The sequence below is a fragment of the Chlorocebus sabaeus genome, chromosome 12 (assembly GCF_047675955.1).
Source record: "Chlorocebus sabaeus isolate Y175 chromosome 12, mChlSab1.0.hap1, whole genome shotgun sequence".
NCBI lineage: Eukaryota > Metazoa > Chordata > Mammalia > Primates > Cercopithecidae > Chlorocebus > Chlorocebus sabaeus.
Window position 1 is genome coordinate 91,111,850 of NC_132915.1, and position 18,817 is coordinate 91,130,666.

At 36.2% G+C, this 18,817-nt stretch overlaps 1 protein-coding gene across 9 annotated transcripts in view; it reads right to left on the reverse strand.

Annotated features, from left to right (window-relative positions):
• The window catches only part of C5 (complement C5), a 137,753-nt gene that overhangs the window by 43,132 nt on the left and 75,804 nt on the right, over positions 1 to 18,817 (reverse strand). For all 9 annotated transcript variants that reach the window (XM_073021886.1, XM_037984493.2, XM_073021887.1 and 6 more), the window contains 5 exons: positions 13,951 to 14,041; positions 12,442 to 12,515; positions 11,460 to 11,599; positions 3,523 to 3,750; positions 2,228 to 2,288 (listed from right to left, as the gene is read on the reverse strand). In XM_073021886.1, coding sequence (XP_072877987.1) covers positions 2,228 to 2,288; positions 3,523 to 3,750; positions 11,460 to 11,599; positions 12,442 to 12,515; positions 13,951 to 14,041 — 594 coding nt within the window. The remainder of the gene's footprint in view (positions 1 to 2,227; positions 2,289 to 3,522; positions 3,751 to 11,459; positions 11,600 to 12,441; positions 12,516 to 13,950; positions 14,042 to 18,817) is intronic.

Below are 18,817 nucleotides of genomic sequence, written 5' to 3' on the forward strand. Positions count from 1 at the left end.
AGATATGAGAAGAGTTGGGAGAAAAGGGCTTATCAGGGACAGAAAGCAGAAACTAAAGACTAGAGCTAGTCTTAAGCATTGATTCTCTGTGTTTAATCTTTTTTTAAGCTGGTATCACACAATTTTAATTACTATATACAGTTTGTTCTCCCTCATTGATACATTTTTTCAGATTTCCTTTAACATTATTGTCCATTTATTTTTCCAAATACATTTTAGTTTTTTTTTTTAAATTTTAACTGAACCCTGTAAAGTATCATACTTGTATAGCGATTTCAATATATAAATATTAGAAGTAGGCCGGGCACAGTGGCTCACGCCTGTAGTCCCAGCATTTTGGGAGGTCAAAGCTGGTGGATCACTTGAAGTAAGGAGTCCCAGATCAGCCTGGCCAACATGGTGAAACCCTGTCTCTACTAAAAATATAAAAATTAGCCAGGCATGGTGGTGAGTGCTTGTAATCCCAGCTACTCCAGAGGCTGAGGCAGGAGAATCGCTTGAAATCAGGAGGTGGAGGTTCCAGTGAGCTGACAACGTGCCACTGAACTCCAGCTTGGGCAACAGAGCGAGACCTTGTTCCCCCGCCCGGCAAAAAAATAAATAAATAAATATTAGAAGTATTTAATAAAATATCTGAAATAAGCTGAACAGAATTTTTATCTTTTTTCTCTTTAGCTCTCTAGAAATCAGGAAAGCTGCCTAAATCTAAGTTTCCTCAAATGTTAAGGGAAAAAAGTCATATGAGAAGATTGGAAAGAGGCATAGATTTTTGTTTTTAACCCAGATTTTCCCTAGAGAGATTTATTCCCAGATAAAAGATTGTTCCTATCCTGTGGTCTTGATGTTCACACCTAGATGAGTGAGACAAGACTACTCTGGAAAATTGTTTGCAATAATGTCAGTATAGGAAGCATCTGTGGTGAAAAAAAAAAACAAAAAACAAGAGAAGCCAAGGACACAGTGGTTTTTGAGGCTTGATATAATTGCAAGAGGCTAAAACCCTCAAAACTTGTGATATCTCTACCCATAGATCATTCAAAATGAGCAGGCTAGGAAGAGGTCTGTGTGAAGGAAAAATTGGAGAAACAAGTAAGCATGTGGAAACATGTACATAGATGGATTTTTCTTTTTACTACTCTACTGAAATAACACTCCTCAGTTCATGATACTCAACTGAATTAAAGTGTAAAGGGTATTAATTCTTTGCTTTCCCAGAGGAAAGACACTGATGATAGTGATCATGATCTGTAAGTAAATTTTTCCCCATTGCTATATCACTGAAATAAAATAAAAATTATTGATACAACATTAAGATAAATTGTAAGCATTTAAGAAGGACTACAGTAATCTGTCTTCTTTAGTTGAAAAGAGAAGAATGGCCACATCCTAAATTCCATAAATACATGTATATGTATTTAGGCCTTAAGTGCTCAAATGTTTGCAAAATTCTAGCTTTGAGAAGATTTGGAATATCTCAGTTGAAGGAAAAGTAGGGAAGCAGGAGCAACGAGGAATGGGTTTGTTAAGTGATTAATCAGATTATGTTTTCAAATAATGCATGTTAATTATGTAAATGACTTTTTCTTAGGTGTTCTTTGGACTGTTGGCTCAATAATAATATATTATAAATTATTATCGTGATGGATAATGAATATAATCCATAAGGGAAGTCATGCAATTATTACTATTTCGAGGCCTTGCATTCAAAATTAATGGAATTATTATTGTTATGTCTCAGTCATTCAGATTATAGTAGTTGTACTACAATGCTATCAAGAAAGAAAGTGATCTAAGAAGTGAATCTTTTTTTTTTTTTTTTTTTTTGACACAGAGTCTCGCTCTGTCACCCAAGCTGGAGTGCAGTGGCATGATCTCAGCTCACTGCAACTTCCACCTCGCAGGTTCAGGGGATTCTCCTGCCTCAGCTTCTCAAATAGCTGGGACTACAGGCGCCCACCACCATGTCCGGCTAATTTTTGTATTTTTAGTAGAGGCAGGGTTTCACTATGTTGGCCGGGCTGGTCTCAAACTCCTGACCTCAAATGATCCACCCACCTCAGCCTCCCAAAGCGCTAGAATTACAGGCGTGAGCCACTGCCCCCAGACAGAAGTGGATACTTTTGATTCTAGACAATTCACATTCTGAAAAATAGTGTTTCAAGTTACATACACACTTTAACTTCTAAAGCAAAAGATAACATACAAAATAAAAAATCATTTTGCCTACCATAAATACCCCTAGGATCCAAAGTAATACCAGAATAGCTTTCCCTTTTGACACCTTCTGGCTAAAATAAAGGCAGAAAACATTCAGTTAAAAACATAATTAAGTTTATATAACCTGAATTCCCTGGATCAACTTTTCTGGACCACTTTTCAAACTGAAAAATTATTTTTCTTGGAAAAGGTAAACTATGTATAAATACTATAAATACTTACATGGATATAAGCAGCAATAAGATTTTATGGCTATTTGCATACTGACCAGAGCAAATGCTTAAAAAGAAGTTATTTATAAGCTCAGATAATTGTTCTAAGTGCTTTATATGTATTAACTCATTTAACTTCTAAAAACCTCTATGAGGTTGGTGCTGTTATTACTCCCATTTGACAGATAAGGAGACTGACACACATGGAAATCAGGTAACACTGTCACACTGCTAGGAGGTGATGGAGCCAAGATTCAAGGCCAGGCAGCCTGGCTCCAGAGTTTGCATGGAGCCACAATGCAAGGATGCATGGGAATGTGCTTTGCACAAAATAAGTCGGTACATGTTTACTGAGGTGAATTTCATAGCTGAAAAGAGAACTTGGAGAGTGAAGAACCAAGAAATCCAATCTGTCATTAACTGGCCATATGACCCTTAGCAAGAATCTCGTCCTTTAAAAAGTACTATTATTTTTAATTGGTAAATCATACTTATATAAAAATATTAATGTTAATAACGAATACAATTAACAGACTGTGGGTAAACTGTACTTTAACAAATGACACTTTTTTTCTTTTTTCGGCCCGTTTATTTGTTTATACAATGGAAAGTTTTCTAGACCGTAAGTTCTTTAAATTCAAGGGCCATATCTTATTTATTGTTTTATCTCCAGTTCCTTGCATAATGTCTGGCACACAGATTTCAAGACACATTTTCTGAATGTATTAAAGGGGGAAAAAAAAAAGCCTGTGTATCAATTGTACCTGTGTACCGAAAAAAGACTTGTACCAATTGTTAAAATTAGATATCTCTGGGTATGGGAATTATCGATGATTTTTATTTATCTGTCGTTTTTCAGTATTTTATATTTTCTACAAGAAAAATGTTATTGTTTTATTAAAAATTTTTAAGCACAATTTCAGACGTATAGAAAAATTGCAAGAATAGTACAAAAAACATCTAGAATAACCTCCATCCAGATTCCTTGCTTAATGTTTTGTTAAATTTACACTATTGTTTCCCCCTCCCCCTCTTTCTGTGTCTCTTTTTTGTAATAATTTAAGCATAAGTTATTGAAGTATGCTTTTCTTACCACCACTCGTAACGATTTTACTAAGATTTCTTTTCCAAACGAAGTCTCCAGTGAGAAATTGATGTTCTGAAGGCCAATTTCCAGAGGAAGCACAGTAAAGGTCACCAAGTGATTGGAGGAGCCCTCTACTTTCTGGCGCACACATTTGGAGGACTTTGTGCCCTGATGATCAATGACTGGGCTTTCCGAAGTGCAGATTCCCTCCACAGCAGACATTTTAACACAGAACTGAAATACGAGTGAAGAATTATATCAAAATACCTTTTTTTTTTTTTTTTTTTTTTTTGAGACAGAGTCTTGCTCTATCACCCAGGCTGGAGTGCAGCTGCATGATCTCAGCTCACTGCAACCTCTGCCTCCTGGATTCAAGCAATTCTCCTGCCTCAGCTTCCCAAATAGCTGGGATTACAAGCATGCACTGCCACACCCAGCTAATTTTTGTAGTTTTAGTAGAGGCGGGGTTTCTCCATGTTGGCCAGACTGATCTTGAACTTCTGATCTCAGGCGATCCGCCCACCTCAGCCTCCCAATGTGCTGGAATTACAGGCATGATGCTGTAATCCATGCCTGGACTCGAAAAATTTTATCTCTAACGAAGTTTACCTTAAAATAATACCTTAGATTTTAAGGCACAGGAGAAAGTTCATTTCAGATTTCCTAACATAGACACACAAGTCGCTGTAGAGTTTAGCAATGCAAAGAGATGTCTAGAAACGTCCACACTGTCTCAGAAACATCTTACTATTCTTAGACTGTTACCTACTAAATTAGGTACAGAGCTCATGCTGTTGTGATAGCACTTATTACTCTGTCTCTTTATATAGTTTGTATTTCAGATAGTGGGAGCCTTAGGCTCAAGTACTTGTTCATTTTCATCTTATTCATTTTTATATCTGGCCTCTGGTATTCAATAAATGATGGTTTCATCAAAGACTGAAAATTCCCTATATCGACATTCAAGGCCCTGCCCATTATGCCCCAGCTTACTTTTCTAATTTTATCAACTTCCCATTTGTATCCCATTTTACAACTAAACTCTGGCTCCAGAAAGACCTGGATTCAAATTTTGGCCTTCCTCTTATTAACTGGTGATGGAAACTGGTTGCATGAACACTCTAATCCTCCATTTCCTCATCTTTGTAACAGGAATTATAATAGTGCCCACCAACTTCTGGCTCAAATAGTGAACATTTTTCATCTTCCCTCCAAATTCTGGTGAACTGATAGAATTGAGAACTATACCCAAAAGAATAAAGCCATAAAATCCAGAATAAATCAAGCAGGTAAACAAGAGAGAGCACCAGCTATTCAACCACTAATTTTGAGGAAGTTCATGAAAATAGAAAGTTCCTTTTCCCTCTTAACTATCTTCTTGGAAGACAACCACCAGGGTGGGAGAAGCCAGAGCAAAAGACTATTGGATCACCTGCGGCCAATGATTTCCTTAGAACAGCAGGGGAGGGTGGGGGAGGATAGATATAGAAGAGTCATTTAATACAATTCAGCATAATAGAATTACAAAAACTCTTAGTAAATTGAGACTAAAAGGAACTTTTGAAACTGATAGAAAATATAAAAAAACAGTGGTTCTGGTTTCAGTAATAGCCAAATAGCTTTCACTGGGCGACCCTTCTGTAAAAATAACCACAAACTCTAGACAAGATATATATTAAAACAAACAAACAAACTACCTGCAGATAATAGAGAGTGGGAGGGAAAGTGACCCTTGGGAGAAAGGAATGACACTCAATAAGTGTCCTGCTTTTTATAGCTTTACCCTGAGGGCAGGCCCATTGGTGCCTTGGAGTGGCTAAAACCGCAGTAGAACCTGACATCATACTGGTTTAGGAACTAGAGGACAAAGTAGGGAATAGTTACCACAGCTGAGTAGTGAAAGAGCTCCAAGTTCTGTGTATAATCCTTGCTCAAACCTGGCTGACCCTTTACTTATGCACAGCACAGATTTCTAGCATCCAGCTACGGCAAAAATACTGAACTGAGATTTCAGAGTTTGGAAATGAATCTAGTCAACTGCCTGCTAACACACACACACACACACACACACACACACACACACCCCCACCCACCCACAAGAAATCTTCAGAGGAATGTAATAGAATCCAGAGTCTTTATAATATTTTTATCAATAAAGTCCAAGGTTCAATCCAAAATTACTAGATAAAAAGAAATAGGGAAGTGTAACCCACACTCAAGATGAAAGGTAATTAACAGGAACTAACCCCAAAATATCACAGATGTACTTCTTTCTTATTTTGATATGATGGAAATGCACTGATAATTTAAAGATTAAACAAAATATGGCAGTATAGTGATATGCACAACACTTTAAAATGCCATCAAGTTGGCTGGGCGTGGTGGTGTGCACCTGTAATCCCAGCTACTTGGGAGGCTGAGGCAGGAGAATCGCTTGAACCCGACAGGCGGAGCTTGCAGTAAGCCGAGATCTTGCCATTGCACTCCAGCCTGGGTGAGAGGGTGAGACTCTCTCTCAAAAAAAAAAAAATGCTGTCAAGTTATATATAATTGTGTCACTGTAAAGAACATACAAAAGAGATGGCAGGCTAGATTTGGCCCATGGTCCATAAATTGCTGACCCTGATTTAGTTCATAAAGCAAAAGGATAAAGAGATGTAAAAGATTCAGTAAGGCAGGTCAATTTCCCTTTATTAATTTATAAATTCAGGACAGTACCTATGAAAACCCTATTATAACTTTTAAAGGCGAATTCAACGAACTAATTCCAAAGTTTATTTGGCAGAGTAAATGTGTAAGAATAGCAACATCAAAAACATTTGAAAAATAAGAATACCAGAGAGTACTTGTCTAATAGATATACAATATAACCACAAATCTATGGTACTTTAAATCAGTGTGATACTGATGTAAACAAAACAGAGGAGAGAACCTATAAATACAAAACAAAGGAGAGAATCTATAAATATAAATCTATAAATAGAGAATATATAAATCCACATATATGGAAATTCAATATATATGGGGGCAAGATGACATTTTAAATCAGTTGGAAAAGCATGAATTCCTTAACAAATACTGCTGGATCAACTGACTATTTGGGATTAGATCCTTATTTCAGATAAAAAAATCTAAATGCTTGCAGAAAGCTATAAAAGTACTATAGAAAATACGGAAAAAACAATTTTTCAGAAAAACTTTTATTTTGGGTTCAGGGGCACATGTGCAGGTCTGTTGTATAGGTAAATTGCGTGTCGCAGGGGTTTGGTGTGCAGATTCTTTCATCATTCAGGTAATAAGCATAGTACCTAATTGGTCATTTTTTGATCTTTACCCTTCTCTCACCCTCCACCCTCAAGTAGGCCCTGGTGTCTGTTGTTCCCTTCTTTGTGTCCATATATACTCAATGTTTAGCTCCCACTTATAAGTGAGAACATGCAGTATTTTGTAGAAAAACATTTTTAAAACTTGCAGTGAGAAAGAATTTCCAAAAACACAAAATTCAAATGACATAAAGGAAAAGATCTACGGATTTTATAACATACAAATTAAAAACACTAATAACAAAGTTAAAGACAAGTAGCAGATTAAATACCAGCAACATTTATAATCAATAAAGGATTTATAGCTATAACATAGAAAGTGCTCCTGTAGACAATAATAAGTACATTTGTTGAGTACTCACTATTGGCCAAGTACTATATTTACATGAATTAGCTCATTTAATCTTCAACTATGAAATAGATGTGTATTACCAAACAATATATAGTGCTGTCTTTCATGTTTTTAAATATTATGTAGTTGTATTCATTGTGTATATATATTATTCTGCCATTTGCTTTTTTTTCAGCAATGTTACATTTTTGAGCTTTAATCAAAATGATGCATGTAGTTATCTAGTCCATTCATTTCAATTTCTGTATAAGTGTTCCTTGTATGAATAAAAGAAAAAATGTTTATTCCCCCAAATTATAAGAATGCGAGGGATCAAGGCTACCTGCATACAGTTGGTAAGAATGTCAATTGATGTAGCTCTTTCGGAAGATAATTATGGCAATATTTATTATCAGAAGGTAAAATGTCCATGCCCTTTAGCCCAGTTAGTTCACTCCAAGACAAAACATCTATTCTACAGAAATATACGTGTAGGAAGATATGTATGCATAAATGGAGACTTTGCAAAATCAGTTATAATAGTGAAAACCTGGAAACAACCCAAATGTCTTTAATAGAAACACGGTTCAACAAATTATAGTATACCCACCATGTGAATTACTGTGCAGCCATTAAAGTAATGAAGTAAATCTGTATATACTGATATGAAAGGATGTCTCTGATAATATTATTGTTGGAAACACAAATTGCTGAGGCAGTGTATATATATATACATATATATATACACACACACAAACCTATTTTATATGTCTAAGACTAGGTGAGCAGAGGAGCCCCTGCTGATGTCAATCCTACAGTTGAGCAGAGTTTGGCTGTGGCCTCTGTGCCTTACCCATCTGTTATGCCCACCTATTTATGTGTCTATCTTAAATTACAATTTAAATGGTTTAAGAGTGGCACCTCCTTAATCATCTACCAAAATCCTTTGGTAGCCAAGATCAGTGTGAGTTATAAAATTATGCTCAGTCTGTTTTGATGAGATGGTCTGACTGTCTTAGTATCTCAGTTACCAGGCTTCAAACCAATCTTGAATTGGGATTTTGAGACATAAAAACCACTACAGGAACTTGATAGAGAAATGGCCTTTGGTATCTCCATCTGAATTATGATTATCTAAAATTCACGAAGCATTCTGTCTGCAGAAAAGTTAGTGGATTTGAAAGCAACAATGTAAAGGCAACTTTCTGGCTTCTTAATCGAGGTCCTTCTCCAGACAAGGGAGGGTAATTCCACAGGGCTGAAGATGGTGGCATGATTCATAGGATTTATGCAAACCCTGTGAGTAAATTCTAAGGAAGAGAAATAAGTAACATTTTGATTTTATTTCTATAAAAATAAGATAATACTGTTCGGGCACAGTGGCTCATGCCTATAATTTCAGCACTTTGGGAGGCTGAGGTGGGCGGATCACAAAATCAGGAGTTTGAGACCAGCCTGGACAACATGGTGAAACCCTGTCTCTACTAAAAATACAAAAATTAGCCAGGCGAGGTGGCACATGCCTGTAATCCCAGCTACTTGGAAGGCTGAGGCAGGAGAATGGCGTGAACTTGGGAAGCGGAGGTTGCAGTGAACCGAGATCGTGCCATTGCGCTCCAGCCTGGGTGACAGAGGGAGACTCTGTCTCAAAAAAAGAAAAAAAAAAAATATCATTAGTGTGGTAAATTTATTAAGTTTATTCCCCATTTACATCCTGTGGCCAAGTAAAATTTGTGTGTGCATTGTGTGATATGTAGCATTACCTGATGAAATAAGTTTATATGGAAAAGTTCATTTTTACTGAAAATTAAAATTGTGAAAAAAAAGAGTGACATTTCTTAACATGAATTGGATTGAAAAATGAAACTGGCATTTCTATGACCAAAAGTACGTCTGATTTTGGCTGATTATTTTATCAATGAGGACTGATTTTTCCAGTTAGATTATATGGCAAATGTATTACATAAATTGAATAAGCTAAATGTGAAGTTCCAAGACATAAGATTAAAATATATTGATAAAGGGATAATAAAATTGACAATATTTTTATTTTATCAACCTTCCTGATAATATTGGGTTAAACAGCAATGCCTACCTCTATAAAAATGAAAAATAAGAACAGAATTTATGTCAAACCCTCTCTCATTTCTAACAATAAATAACGTTTATCCATAAATATGAAGCCAATTGAGAGAAAAGTTTCATTTATCTAATGAGAAGATAATTTTTTTTTTTTTTGAGACAGAGTCTTGCTCTGTCACCCAGGCTGACATGCAGTGGTGCAATCTCAGCTCACTGCAAGCTCCGCCTCCTGGGTTCACTCCATTCTCCTGCCTCAGCCTCCCGAGTAGCTGGGACTACAGGCGCCCGCCACCATGCCTGGCTAATTTTTTTGTATTTTTAATAAAGATGGGGTTTCACCATGTTCGCCAGGATGGTCTCGATCTCCTGACCTCGTGATCCGCATGCCTTGGCCTCCCAAAGTGTTGGGATTACAGGCGTGAGCCACCACTCCCGGCCGAGAAGATAATTTTTAAATAAAATTTTATTTTTTACATTTAATAACTTTAGAAATGTGTATGTTATTTTATCAATAGTATACTAATAATAATATTTGTAATGATACCTAAATCCACATATCATTTGATACTTGGAATTTTACAATCATGAAATTTTAAAATATTTCATTTTCAATGTATATGCATATTTTTGTTCATTAAAATATAATAAGGTGATCAACAGAAAAAATTCAAACATAAAATATATAACATTAGGGGAGTAAAACGGAAATACGATTCATTGAGGAAAAGGAATGATATGTAATCTGTTGTTAAGAGCTTGTCTGAGCCCAGGAGCAGTGGCTCATACTTGTAATCCCAGCACTTTGGGAGGCTAAGGCGGGTGGGTCACTTGAGGTCAGGAGTTCGAGACCAGCCTGGCTAACATGGTGAAACCTGTCTCTACTAAAAATACAAAAATTAGCCAACCCTGGTGGCAAGCACCTGTAATCCTAGCTACTCAGGAGGCTGAGTCATGAGAATCGCTTGAACAGGGGAGGAGGAGGTTGCAGTGAGCCGAGATCGCGCCACTGCATTCCAGCCTGGGCGACAGAGCAAGACTTGATCTCAAAAAAAAAAAAAAAAAGAGCTTATTTGAGCATTTAAAAAATTGTTTGCTATGGTATTTGGACTCTGCTATACGTAAGTCTGATAAAACAGTTTTATTTTAAGATATCGATATTTAAATATTTCAAAAGTAATAGATTGCCATCTTTTAAAAAATGTATGATAAAAATTTTAGATGCCAATTTTAAAATATGTCAAAGGGCAGGGCGAGACTCCATCTCAAAAAAAAAAAAAAGTGTCAGAGGGGTACTTAGTTTTTCCAAAACAAGAGGGTATGTAAGCAAAATTTTAGGAAACCACTGAAATTCTAATCTCTAAGAATAAAGTTAGTGTTTTAAAAAAATATAGCTAGAATTTTGGAACACATTGAATTATCATGCAAAGTTTTGTGATTGTGATTTTCAAATCAAATCAGTCGGCCTATCATATAATTCTCTTTAGGGGTGTGCTGGCAAAGAGAAGATAAATGGTGGGTCCAATCATGGTTGGAATTGCATCCTGGAGTGAGAAAGGATCCAGGGAGTTGGCATAATTTTAGTCAGTGTGGTTTTAATGATGGCTCGTGAATTCTAACCTGAACAAGGAGTAAAGTAAAAAGAGCAGGGAAGTAATGGACAATAAAAGGGATTGCGTTAATGGATTGAAGGTTTCAGTGATGCTGCTGACCCAGAGCTATGGAAGTAATCTGGTTAATGAGTTAGGACAGGAAGGAGGTTGTCACTGGATGGTGAGATGTGAGATGTCTGAAATCAAGGTTTCAGAGAGGATGATAAGATCTATAAAGTGAAGATGAGTATGAATGGCTAAAATGGAGGAAAGGAAAGGGTTGTTAGAATCAAGGAGATCAAGGAACTCTGAGTATAGGCAAATAAAGGAACTAAATATGAATTCGTCCTTCTCTAGACCTCCATAGCACATGGATTATCTTATGCAATTTATTCTTTCAATTGAAGTTACATGAATACCTACTTGTCCTTCCTCCTTTCTTCATCCCTTTAATTCACATACCTACACATCTATTACAATGCTCATTTTAAGTGTTTGGTTTCTATTGCTGAACTGAGTTGAAATTTTACTTTTTTTGTGTATGGTAATTCCATTAATAGAATTCTCAAAAAACCAGAGAATGTTTCCTTTATCCCATAAATATTAATACCTACTTACCTGCATCCCAGAAGTCCTATAGTTGTAAACAGTTCCTTTCAACTGGACCTGTTCTCCTCGTACAACAGAATATGGTATATTCATTTCCAAGAAGACATCTTTGAACACCTTTGCCTTAATAGTATCAGCAACACATATACCTTCAGCCCAAAGTGGAAGCGAAGTAGAATCATATTAGGAAATCCCTATAATGCTTTATTGGTGTTAAAATTTCTCACATTTGCTTTACTTCAAGGAAAAGAGAATACTAGATCATGTTTTTCTCTGAACTCTCACCTCATGCCCTTGAATTTTCTATTCATTGATCTTAATTTCAATAATAATTAGTATTAACAGAAAACTTCATTTGTTCAACAAATAGTTAATTCTATTTAAGGCATGAGAATGCTTATTAACTAATGTACCAAATCTTTTTAGATATTCATTATTGGCTCCTTTTTTAATGAGTATAAAATTTTGATTGTGGAAACCAAGATTTTAAAACAAAAGTAGCAAACAACAAACAAAACCATTCCTGAAATTATTTGGAAAGTATCTGCACTTAATCATCACAAAGATCAGCCCAAGAGAGGTCATTTGTTTGTTTCTAAGGCTACACAAGCTCCTAGTCAGTGAGAAAAGTGAAGAAAAATAAAGACTTGAGGTTGGGTGCAGTGGCTCAAGCAGTAAACCCAGCACTTTGGAAGGTGGACGTGGGAAGGTTGCTTGAAACCAGGAGTTTGAGACCAGCTTGGACAACATAGCGAGACCCCTTCTTCATTTACAAAAAAAGGGAAACAGGAAAAAAAAGAGAGGAGTGAAAGGAGAAATCAATATGTAAGATGTGGGCACATCCAAGTCTTCTGGTAATACATAAAAAAAGAATATTTTTTAAAAATTACTACCACGTAAGTTCTGGGTAAACTAAATAGATACTAACAAAGAATTACATCTTGCTAATCATATCACTATTTAAATGCATATATCACTTAAGCCTGCTTACCACTGTTTGAAATGCCAACACCTTGAATTTCCCAGGTAGTTACAGAATCAGGTAGGGCAAACTGCAACTGTTTTCTGGAAGTTAAAATGTTGATATTCAAACACAGTGGAATATTGATTAACCCAACTTAACAGAGACATCCATTAACAGTATTTTTGCTCCAAACTACTTTAGAGAAAGAAAAAAACTCACGTGATGAAATTACATCATTAAGGAAAACCTCATCAAGAAAAATATATTCAGTAACTCTCTTATATATTGCATGTTTTTAGACATTGCACCTCTATGATGAGAATTCAAGTTCAGCAGGATGCCTTTGAAACATTGCAAAATCCAAGCATACAAAACAAAGAAAAAACTATGTCGTGAGTATATTCTAAAATAGGGAAGCAAAGTGATTCATGTTAGCACTGCTCAAAACAAAGCTGACATAACTAAAAACTGCTGATTATGATTAAGCTTGTATATTTATTTACAGCTATTGTCTACCAACTTTGTATCAGGTATAGTGCTGAGTACTGAGTAAACAGCACTGGTAAGATATAGTCCTGCTCTCAGGCAGTTTACAATCTAGTGGAAGAAATAGTTAAGTCAATAAATTATATTGCACTGTAATAATTGTACCAATAAGGCATTATAAGAGTTAAGAGGCAGTGTGCATTCGTTCAATACATTTATTTTCAGTATCCTAGGCCAAGTCCTGCATATAAAGCAGTAATCTGAATTTAGTTCACGTCCTTGAGGTATTTACATTTTAATGTGTAAGACAGGAAAGTAAAGAAGTCATTATAATACAATGTGATTCACACAACAGGGTTAATTGAGGGTGTAATTAATCCAATCACTGGTAGGGTGGGGAGCAGTGGCCAGAAGGTTTACTAGAGGACCTGCTAGCTAATGGGTAATGTCAGATGAAATGGACAACAATTGTGTGGAAGAAGGATTAGAGAAGACAAGGATAGAAACAAGGAGATGCATGAGGAGACAACTGCAGGGCTTTGAACTCATTCCTTGCCTTCTCATTGGAAAACCAGTGCTTTAAGCCCACCTAAAAAGAGTATGGCTCGAGGACTCAGTACATCACTGTTTTCAGTGATATAGAGGAAGTGTTTCCTTAAAATGTGTTGAATAAAAAACTTCAAAAAGAAAAGAACTTTTCTTCCTGTTTATTAATGTTTGTTTTATAGTACAGGTATTTTAGGATAAAAATGGTAGCTTAATATAGTGCATAGCACATAGCTGTGTGTAGTAAATGTGTACTGAAGTCAAATAAAATTAAATGGAATAGTACCCTTCTTCATTCTGACCTGGAGCCAATCACCAGCGCAATGTACATCAAAAAAATAAAAATCTAAAAAAGCAAAGCAAAACAAAACAAAATTTGATCAAATTGCAGGATCATCTTAACTCTTACGCAAGCTATTGGGAAATGGGTAGTTTCCAGATTTTTGGCCATAATACTTGCATTATCCACATTTCTTTCAAGGAAACATGAGAGAAGTATAATACCTTCTGGGAACAAGATGAACTTCCCATAACCAGCTTTCTGGAAAATAACTCCGAATTTCTGGCTTGCTTACTGGTAACAGGGTCTTCATGTCTGGATAAAAAAATAATATTCAATTATGGAAAAAACAATATAAATTCTACTTATAGGTAAATTTTAAAATATGGCCATTAATCTGTAACTTGAGCATTTTCTGAAAGATAAATAAAACATTTTGTTTAATGCTTCCAAAATAGAACTATAGGCAGGGTGCATTGCTCATGCTTGTAATCCCAGAACTTTGGGAGGCTGAGGTGGGCAGATCACCTCAGGTCAGGAATTCGAGACCAGCCTGGCCAACATGTTGAAACCCCATCTCTACTAAAAACACAAAAATTAGCTGGGCATGATGGTGAGTGTCTGTAGTCCCAGCTACTCAGGAGGCTGAGGCACGAGAATGACTTGAACCTGGGAGGTAGAGGTTGTAGTGAGCCTCGATTGCACCACTGCACTCCAGCCTGGGTGACAGAGTGAGACTCTGTCTCAAAAAAAACAAAAAACAAACAAACAAAAAGACTATAAAGGCCTTAGGATTTTTCCACTAATCGCATTGGCAAAACAAAGCATTAAATATCTTTAATGATTTGTTTCTTAAATTGCTAAATGTTTAGTATTCCTGAGATTATACAAGATATTGATCAGTCTATAAAGTTATTTGCACTTGTATAATTGTAATAATTGTGTTTATAATAGAAAAAAGGGAGGCTTTATATGATTCTCTGCCTTCTTTAACTTGGTAATTTGTTTATATTTACTTTAATAAAAATGGACAGAACTTCTGTTTTCATCTAAGACACATTAATAGAAAACCAAACATGGTATGCAAAATAACAGTTTTCAGACATTAGAGCATAAGCAGAACTGTGATCTCTGAGAGAAAGGAAACATTAGGTGAAACCTGGAGAGGAATACAAGGAGAGCCTGATGATTTTGAAGACTTGTGGCAACAGAGATGGGAGTTTTGCAAGGCCAAGTTGTCTGGAATGAGGGGCAGAGTTCCAGGAAGGAGGGGCCTGCAGAGAGAGACTTCTATCCAGCTGAAGCCAAACCAGATGATTATAGTTGAAAAACCAAAAAATGAAAAAATATATGAGAGGGGAGAGCAAGATGGCTGAATAGAAGCCTACACCATTTCTTTCCTGTTGGTACACTAAATTTTAGCAACTAACTACACACAAAAAGTACCATCACAAGAACGAAAATCAGGTGAGAATCACAGTACCTGGTTTTGACTTTACATCACTGAAAGAGATATTGAAGACAGCAGGAAAGATAGTCTTGAAGCACCAATGCCACTCCTCCCATATCCCCTAGCAGTGACTGTGAAATATGGAGAATCTATTTGTTGGGAGAGGGAGAGCGCAGTGATTCTGTGGCTTTGCATCGAACTCAGTGCTGCACTGTCACAGTGGAAAGCAAACCAGGCTGTACTCAGCTGATGTCTGCCCACGGAGAGAGTATTTGGACTGGCCCTAGCCAGAGGGGGATCGCTCATCCCAGTGGTTGGAGCTTGAGTTCCAGCAAGCCTCCCCACTATGGACTGGAGTGCTCTAGGGCCCTAGGTTAACTTGAAGGGCAGTCTAGGCCACAAGGACGGCAATTTCTAGGCAAGTTCTAGTGCGCTGGAAGCCCTCAGGAATACTAAACATTTAGCAATTTAAGAAATAAATCATTAAAGATATTTAATGCTTTGTTTTGCCAATGCTATTAGTGGAAAAATCCTAAGGTGTTTATAGTTTTTTTTTTTTTTTTTTTTTGAGACAGAGTCTCGCTCTGTCACCCAGGCTGGACAATTAGACAAGAGAAGGAAATAAAGGTCATCCAAACTAGAAAGCAAGAAGTCAAATTATCCTTGTATGCAAATGATATGATCATATATTTGGAAAAACCTGAAGACTCCACCAAAAAAAACTATTAGAACTGCTAAATGAATTCAGTAAAGTTGCAGGATATAAAATCAACACACAAAAATCGGTAGCATTTCTATATGTCAATAATGAACAATGTGAAAAAGAAATTTAAAAAGTAATACCATTTACAACAGCCACAAATAAAATTAAATACCTAGGAATTAACCAAAGAAGTAAAAGATACCTACAATGAAAACTATAAAACACCAATGAAAGAAATTCAAGAGGACACACAAAAAAAATGGAAAATTTTTCCATGTTCATGGATTGGAAGAATCAATATTGTTAAAATGTCCAAACTACCCAAAGCAATCTACTGATTCAATGCAGTCTCTACGAAAATACCAATAACATTCTTCACAGAAATACAAAAAAAAAAAAAATCCTAAAATTCATATGGAACTACAAAAGACCAGAATAGCCAAAGCAATCCTGAGCAAAAAGAAAACAACTGGAGGAATCACATTACCTGACTTCAAATTATACTATAGAGCTATAGTAACCAAAACAGCATGGTACTGGCATAAAAGCAGACATATAGACTTATGGAACAGAATAGAGAACCCAGACAAATCCACATACCTACAGTGAACTCATTTTTGACAAAGGTGCCAAGAACATACATTGGAGAAAGGACAGTCTCTTCAATTAATGGTGCTTGGAAAACTGGTTATCCATATGCAGAAGAATGAAACGTGACCCTTATCTCTTGCCATTTACAAAACTCAAATAAAAATGGATTAAAGACTTAACTCTAAGACCTCTAACTATAAAACTGCCATAGGAAAACACTGGGAAAATTCTCCAGGACATTGATCTGGGCAAAAGTTTCTTGAGTATACCCCACTATACAGACAACCAAAGCCAAAATGGACAAATGGGATCACATCAAGTTAAAGAGCTTCTGCACAGCAAAGGAATCAATAAAGTAAGGAGACAACCCACAGAATAGGAGAAAATACTTGCAGCTACCCATCTGACAAGAGATTAATAACCAGAATATATAAAGAGTTCAAACAACTCTACAGGAAAAAAAAGTAATACTCCCACTTAAAAATGGGCAAAAGATTTGAATAAACATTTCTCTAAAGAAGACATACAAATGGCAAAAAGGCATGTGAAAAGGTGCTCAACATCAGTAATCACCAGAGAAATGCAATCAAAACTACAATGAAATATTATCTCGTATCAATGAAAATGGTTTTTATTCAAAAGACAGGCAATAACAAATGCTGGATGGGATGTGGAGAAAAGGGAACACTTGTACACTGTTAGTGGGGATGTAAATTACTATAACCATTATGGAGAACAGTTTGGAGTTTCCTCAAAAAACAAAGAATAGAGCTACCATATGATCTGGCAATCCCACTGCTGGGTATATATCCAAAAGAAAGAAAATCAGTACGTTGAAGAGATAGCTGCATTCCCATATTTGTTGCTGCACTGTTAAAAATAGTCAGGATTTGGAAGCAACATAAATGTCCATCAACAGATGAATGGATAAGGAAAATGTGGTGCATATACACAATGGAGTACTACTCAGCCATGAAAAGAATGAGATCCTATCATTTGTAACAATATGGATGGAACTGGAGTTCATTATGTTAAGTGAAATAAGTCAGGCACAGAAAGACAAAATTTGCATGTTCACACTTACTTGTGGGTGCTAAAAATCAAAACAATTTAACTCATGGAGATAGAGAGTAGAAGGCTGGGAAGGGTAGTAGGAGGATGTGGGGGATGTGGGGATGGTTTATGGGTACAAAAAATAGAATGAATAAGACTTAGTACTTGATAGCACAACAGGGTGACTATAGTCAATAATAATTTAATTGTACATTTAAAAGTAACTAAAAGAGTATAATTGGATTGTTCATAAAACAAAGGAGAAATACCTCAGGGGATAGATATCCCATTTTCCATGATGTGATTATTACTTATTGCATTCCTGTATCAAAGTATCTCATGTACCCCTTAAATACTATTTACCCATACAAATTTAAAAACTAAAAAAAAATTAAGAGAAATAAAAGCCAAATCCTCCCTCCAAAAAGAAAAACAACATATGGACTAGATTGTTTATTAAAATTCTGCTTATAATAAGCAAATATTATTAGCCAGGCGTGGTGGCAGGTGCGTGTAATCCCAGCTACTTGGGAGGCTGAGGCAGGAGAATTGCTTGAACCCGGGAGGTGGAGATTGCAGTGAGCTGAGACTGCGCCATTGCACTCCAGCCTGGGCAACAAGAACAAAACTCCGTCTCTCAAAAAAAAAAGCAAAACAAATATTGGAAAACAATCTGAATCTTAGACATTGTACATCTCAATGAATATATTTCTACAAACATAAATTTTGTGGCCATTTACCAAAATTATGATTATTAGATATTGCTTAACAATAGGGCTATGTTCTGAGAAGTATGCTGTTAGGTGACTTTGTTGTGTGACTGTCTTGGAGTGTACTTACACTAATCTAGATGGTATAAGTTACTACACATCTAGACTACATGGTATGGCCTATTGTTCCTACGTTACAAACCTGTACAGCATGTTACTGAACAGAATACTGCAGACAACTGTAATGCAATGGCAAGTATTTGTACATCTAAGCATATCTAAACACAGAAAAGTTACAGTAAAAATATGGTATTATAATCTTATAGGATCACCGTTGCATATGTGGTCCATCATTGATGAAAATGTCATTATGCAGCACACATATGTATAAAACAGAAGCTGTCATTTTGCTTTTGTTTGCTTTGTTAAAGATTATACATAGGCTGGGCACAGTGGCTCACGCCTGTAATCCCAGCACTTTAGGAGGCCGAGGTGGGTGGATCACCTGAGGTCAGGAGTTCGAGACCAGCCTGGCCAATATGGTGAAACTCCATCCCTACTAAAAATACAAAAATTAACCAGGT